This window comes from Gavialis gangeticus, unplaced genomic scaffold, assembly GCF_001723915.1.
Source record: "Gavialis gangeticus isolate Ggan-Ray unplaced genomic scaffold, GavGan_comp1, whole genome shotgun sequence".
Classification (NCBI taxonomy): Eukaryota; Metazoa; Chordata; order Crocodylia; family Gavialidae; genus Gavialis; species Gavialis gangeticus.
Window position 1 is genome coordinate 109,860,832 of NW_017728992.1, and position 6,758 is coordinate 109,867,589.

General features: G+C 43.3%; 1 protein-coding gene across 3 annotated transcripts in view; it reads right to left on the reverse strand.

Annotated features, from left to right (window-relative positions):
• The window catches only part of NOL4 (nucleolar protein 4), a 365,842-nt gene that overhangs the window by 256,976 nt on the left and 102,108 nt on the right, over window positions 1–6,758 (reverse strand). For all 3 annotated transcript variants that reach the window (XM_019526816.1, XM_019526826.1, XM_019526832.1), the window contains one exon: window positions 5,522–5,654. In XM_019526816.1, the coding sequence (XP_019382361.1) occupies window positions 5,522–5,654 (133 nt within the window). The remainder of the gene's footprint in view (window positions 1–5,521; window positions 5,655–6,758) is intronic.

Sequence of the window (6,758 nt, forward strand, 5' to 3'; positions counted from 1 at the left end):
CATTGAAATTTGCCCTCCTGAAATCTAGGGTTGCTGCCTTGCTGCAGGCCTTTGCCACCTTGCGCTGGATGGTGAATTCCAGCAGGCGATGATCACTGTTGCCAAGGTGGTCGAGCACCTGCAGTCCCCTCACCAGGTCGTCACCCATGGCCAGCACCAGGTCCAACAAGGTGTCTACCCTGGTGGGGCTGTGCACCTCCTGTGTTAGATGGAGGTCCTGCATTTTGGCTAGGAACCTATGTGAGCAGTCAGACCTGGACCATAAGAACTAGGAATATTTGCACACAAACCAGAAACTGAATTTTTGACAGGTCCACTGGTCCCTGCTTTTCCTGTTTTAATTTCATAATCACATATTGCCCAGGGGCCAAGAATCAGAAGGCAGACTATCCCATAAGGATGAACTCTCTGCTCTAGACCCATCACCCACAATCATGGTCATGGTGGATACATTAACTAAGATGACCCATTTTATCCTTGCCCAGGCTGTCCCCACTGCCAGTTAAATGACCCATCTATTTCTGAGACATATATTTTGCCTACATAGCTGTCCATCTCAGGTACTCTCTGGCCATGGTCCCCAATTTATTTCATACTTCTGGCATGAGTTCTGTAAGGCTCTGGGCATGGAACCTCTTCATTCATCTATGTATCACCTTCAGACTAATGGTCATACGGAGTGCATAAACCAGACCCTTGAGCAATACCTCAGATGCTTTTAAATTTTCATCAGGATAATTGGATGATCTTGTTCCCCCTGGCGAAATTCACATACAAAAATGCTGTCCATACTTCTACAGGCCAGACCCACTTTTTCTCCAACTATGGACTCCATCCTCATTTCCACCTAACATTGCCTACCTTCCCATAGGTCCTCACAGTGAATGACTTTGTATTGGATCTCCAAGATGTTTAGCAAAAAATTAAAAGTTCATCTCGACACAGCCAACCACATATAAAAATAATGACAGCAATATTTTGGCCCCACCATTTCACTTGGTAACAAGGTCTGGCTCTCTTCAAAGACTATCAAGATCCCAAGACCACCTGCCAAACTGGATCACCAATATCTGGGCCCCTTCAAGGTTGTGGAACAAATAAGCTTTGTTGCATTCAAGCTATGGCTGCCCAAAACACTAAAAGTACACCTCGTTTTCCACATATACCTACTCAAACCTCCATAAAAAAACCTTTCCTGACTGCCTAAACCTGCTCCCCCCACACCAATGATAGTGGAAGGTCACAAGGAATATATTGTAAGGCAGGTTCTAGGCTCCAAAGACATCTGAGGCAAGCTCCATTAATTCATCAACTGGGGGGGCTATAGCCTGGAAGAATGATCTTGGGAACCAGATGACCATGTTCACACCCACCCCTAAACTAGTATAAGTTTTCCACTGAAAATACCCAGAAAAGCCTGGTCCCAGGCTGCCTAGAAGAGGCCATCTGGGAGGGTGGGGTGGGAGGGAGCAGAAACTCTCAGGAACACTGATCAAGCAGGCCTGGTTGTGCCAAGCATTTGAAGTTATCACATCTGCCGCTGATCCCCGACTAATGCAACCGACACCGTTCTCTGCAACCAGATTGGCTACTGAAAGCACCACTCACCCCTTTTAAACACCTGCAGCCTCAGCCTCAACACATGCAAGCCTTAAATCAGCCTCAGTCTGTTCTGGCAAGCCTTGCATTCATAGCTTTCTCTGGCTTTCCTGACTTCTGACCTGGGTTTGACTTTTTGTGACCATGATCATGAATCTACCCTGAAACTTGGTGCTGGCTCTGCTTTCTCTGGTTTCCCTGACATCCTGACTTGCCTTGGTTGCCTTGACCCTTATCCCAGCTTTTCTCTGGCACTTGGTCCCATGCTCTCTAATCCACCTACTCAGACCATGACTCAATGCTCCAGGAACCCATGCTCCTGCCCTGCTGATCTCCTAGTTGCCCCCCAGGGCCTATCCACAGGCCTGGCTGCCTATTCCCAGCCACAACCTCACAGTTACACAACTCCATGGGAATAATCTGAAAACAATGAAATAAAGATGTAACTGGGGATGGAATTTGGCCTAAACAACTATTGTCATAATTTGTTTATTCGTGCCATCATAGTATTCAAAGGCTCCAACCTTTACTGGGCCCCATTACACTAGATGCCACATCAAACACAGAGGAGAATATGGTCCTTTCCTGAAACTCTCATAATTCAGTTATTGGTGATGTGAGATGGAAGGAACCTAGCTTAATGTTTATATTTGCATTGCTTTTTCAGAGTGGACAATTAGAAAGAACCCTTTTTTACTTGATTATTGGGCATATTTGGTCTTCAAATTCTGACAGAATAATAAGCATGAAGTTCTACTAGGTGTTTTTACAGTCCCTTTTAAAGGGAGTGTAAAATTGCAGCTGGGGCACCCTGGCAAAAGCCTGGCACCTGACCTATGCACCATTCATGTCACACGAAAGACTTCACATCTGTGGTGTATAATCCTCATGTGAACTCTATTCTCCAAGCTGAATGACACTTTAAGACAGTGGTTTCAGATTCTTTCTATAATGAGGGTTGAATTCCATTTTTTATACTGGTTATTGCGGCAAGATATAAAACTCAGTCCAAACTCCCCCCAATTCAAAACAAAATTTCCATTCATGTCAACAACAAACTCACACTGATATCAAGGCAGAAGTTTGCTATTTGTTGCCGCATTTTTAATGATTAGATTTTAACTTTGTACCTCCCCTTCTTCTACTTTTATGTTCCTCTTCCTTCACTATCCTCCCTTTTTAGTTTTTCTTTTTCTGCCTGATCTTGGTTCATCAAACCTGTTCTTTCCTATGAATTTCCTGTCTTACAGGAACTCCTAGGTCTCTAGCCACTGTGCTTCATTACCATACTTTACCCCCATTCCATTTAGTAAAATGATCAGTGATTTAACATCTAACATTGACACTGGCTTCCAGTCCAATTAGACTAACAAGTTGAGGGTGGGGCAGAGGCATAACAGAGAAGCTGATCACATAGGGCACCAGCAGTGACTTCCGGCTGCTGGTACCACCAGCACAGGTGGCAGCTATTATTTTAATGCTTCTCTTCAAGTCAGCACCTGGGGCTGCTGCCTTGGTCTCCCCACCTTAGTTACACTACTAGCTCATAGAGCAGGGGTGGGCAAAATGCGGCCCGTAGGCCGCATGCGGCCTGCCAGGCCATTCTATCCAGCCTGTGGGGCACCTAAAAAATTTAGAAAATTAATATTTATCTGCCCCTGGCTGCCTGTCATGCAGCCCTTGATGGCTTGCCAAAACTCAGTAAGTGGCCCTCTGCCCAAAATAATTGCCTGCCTCTGTCATAGAGGCACCTTAGAGATTTACTTTGCCATAGCATCTGATGAAGAAGGCTGTAGCTTATGAAAGCTCATGCCTCTCTGAGGGCATGTGCACATGTTCACAAGACCCAATCTACGATCACGAGGATTGCTTAAAGCCACATGATCATAGATGGGACCCCACTTATTCATTGGTGCTGGGAACCATGTCGGAAATGTGATCTATGTCGGGATGAGGCAAGGAGGATTGGAAGGGGCTACCACTTCCAAGGGAGGGTTTTGGTAGGTCCAGGCCAGAAGGATTGCATGTTTGGGGGCTGGGATGATTGGAGGTCTAAAAATAGCCTGGTCAGGGTGAGAGGTAGGAAAAGCATAGTCCTGGGGCTGGGGCAAGTTGCTGGGCTTTCCCAGATCCAGGGCTGTGCTCCTAATAGCTACGTACATTTCATTAGATCAGGCCTGGGTGAGCCTGATCTATGTAGTGGATCTCCTTAGGTGAACTAAGTTAGATATGGTCAACCATTTTTTGCCTGATCTAAGTGTAACATCTGCATATGCCCTACACAAATTAGACTATAAAGCCACTAAACTAATCTTGCCTTCTCTCTATTAGAGTAACAATTAACCAGGAAATTCACACTTCTAAGCTACTGTTTGAAGCTGTTTGTCAGCCCAATATAATTAAAAGTAGTGACATCTTCCAAAGGGTAGGTACCTATGAACAATTTTGTGTCGACTAAAAGGGGTAGGGAATTATCATTCAGTAGCTAGTCTGTAGTAACTGCCTGTGTGTAAGCCCTTACCCCATGGATATTAGAAGCTAAAGCATGGTAGCTTCTGTGAAATATGTTTCCACTAGCATGGCTTAGCTTTTGCTTCCCATGGGGCATACACACAGGAGGTTATGCCATGGACCAGGTACTGTGAAATAAATTGCTACCCACGTTAGCCCACAGTAAATATTTCATTTGTCCATACTTGAAGTTCACATATGCAACATTTTCTTTGCAATCCTAAAGACAAGAAACTTACATTTAAAAAAAAAAAATGAATACATACATTTTTGATTTCTGGACTGGCTATTTCTGGCGGGCCAAATACAAGGATCAAGTGAACCAGATCTGGTCATATATTTGACATCACTGCTTTGAGTGACAGCCTTGAACTATGAACCCTTTCCCCAAGGAAATTGTATATACTAGTATCTACAATACACAAGGAAAACTAAAGATGTACTGCACTTGCATTTGCTCTTTGCCTTGCTCACATTGGGCATTTTTACACGTGCTTTGGGACGCAGCACCAGAACAATACTTTAATTAGAGAACCGCATTTATTTAAAATGTCCGTGCATCATGTGTATCAGCATCCCTGCACTGAAAAAATGGTGGTGGAGGGTTCTGAACTAAAGCTCATTGAATGTGTTTTATTTCAAAGTGCCCTGCCGCCATTTTTTCAGCACAAGGACACTACAGATACACATGATGCGGAAGAGTACCAGAGTGTGTCAATTTCCGTTCTCCAGCAGATTTGATTAATTGCTGGATTTCCAGCATGTCAGAGCAGACTCTCTGCATGTCTAATAGGAGCCCGTTAATTCTAATTTTTCCATTTATTTAGATGTCCTGTATAATGAAGAAAGTGTTTTACAGTAAATTTTGTTGCAATCTTGTTGTGCAGCCCAAAAACAGACTACATTATGATACAGGTATAACCTGTGATAAGAATAAACAGTAAAAAGATACAAGCTACCTTAACTATGGGCTAGAATATACCTGCAGGACATAGTTCAGTCCATTACTTTGCCATCCCCAGGTAATTTCAGAGAAGCAGCTTCCTCTCTCTTTTCTCCTTGCTGCTGGGGAGAAGTGCATTGCTGCTGAGAGCCAATGTGTCAAGATTCAAATTCTTAGTAAGTCGCACAAGGAAAAAGGGGAATTTTACTTCCACTTATGCCCATTTGCAGGCCAACTGTATATTTAATATAAAAATACCCAAAATGCAATTATTTAAGTCATCTAAGCAATCTAAGCAATAGTTAGTCTGCCAAAAAAACAGCACAATCATCCTTATTTTGCAGCAAAGCGAACTCATCTCAAATTATCTGAGGAAATGCATTCCCAATGAAAGGGTATAGAAGATGCTAAATGAGGGCATAACATAGGAAAAGGGCAGTATCTTCTTTATTTAATAAAAAGGCTTACCATCCTGCTGGCCCTGAAGATTCTGAGGACTTTGCATTCTCTCTTCAAGATTAGAACTAAGGTCTGAGTTCACAGCTGACATCCTGGTTGAGTCACTCATATCAAATTCATCACTTTCTATGGAACTTTCATCCTGCAATTCAAAATTCCCTGTTTCATATTAGGAAACACCCAAAAATTAGTGACAAATATGTTATTCAAACTAAAATCATTATTTAGTACTTCATATTAATAACTGAGATACCCTTATTGAATGAGTAAGTAAACAAGCAAGCTATAAGAAGAGCAAGTATAATTAATCACAAAGTGGACTGTGATCATTTGACAGGTGCCATCAAAGTTTAATCAAGTATGATAATACTCCAACTATAATACAAAGTGGCTTTCTAGAATATTTTGGAAAGGCAGAAAAATGTTAGTGTTCTGGGAACTCATGATAGCTCTTTTCTATTCAATCTTTGTTGAGGAGACATCTCCATTTTTGTGCCCGAATTGTTCATTCTAGTTGAATAATCATTGCCAGGAAGTACGTAAGATTTTAATGAAATGCTGAATCTATCAAAGACAATGGCTAATCTCATTTGATTTCAACCTTAAACTGTAAATATGTTCAAAGAAGTGACTGAAAAGTGGCATTGTCTTACTCAGTCCAGTCCTGATCTTGTTCACAAGGAACTCAATTGCAAGGCAACTCGCAAGTGTGAAAGCAGGGAAGAGTTTATTCTGGCTCACACACTTCCAATATATTTCATAGAATCATAGAAATAGGGTCGGAAGAGACCTTGTAGATCTTCAAGTCCGACCCCCTGCCTGGGCAGGAGAAAAAACTGAGCTCAAACAATCCCAGCTACGTAGGCATCAAGCCTCCTCTTAAAGACCCCCAGAGTAGGAGCCAGCACCACTTCCCTCGGAAGTTGGTTCCAGATCCCAGCTGCCCTGACTGTGAAGTAGTTCTTACGGATGTCTAATCTAAACCTACTCTCCAATAACTTGTGGCCGTTATTCCTTGTTATGCCAGGGGGCGCCAGGGGAAACAAGGTCTCCCCAAACCCTTCTGGTCACCCCTAGTGAGTTTATAGACAGTCACCAGGTCCCCCCCAGCCTTCTCTTGTGAAAGCTGAACAGGTTCAGGTCCCGCAGTCTCTCATTGTAGGGTCTGCCCTGTTGTTCCCAGATCACGCGGGTGGCCCTCCTCTGGACCCTCTCAATGTTGTCCACATCCCTCCTGAAGTGGGGC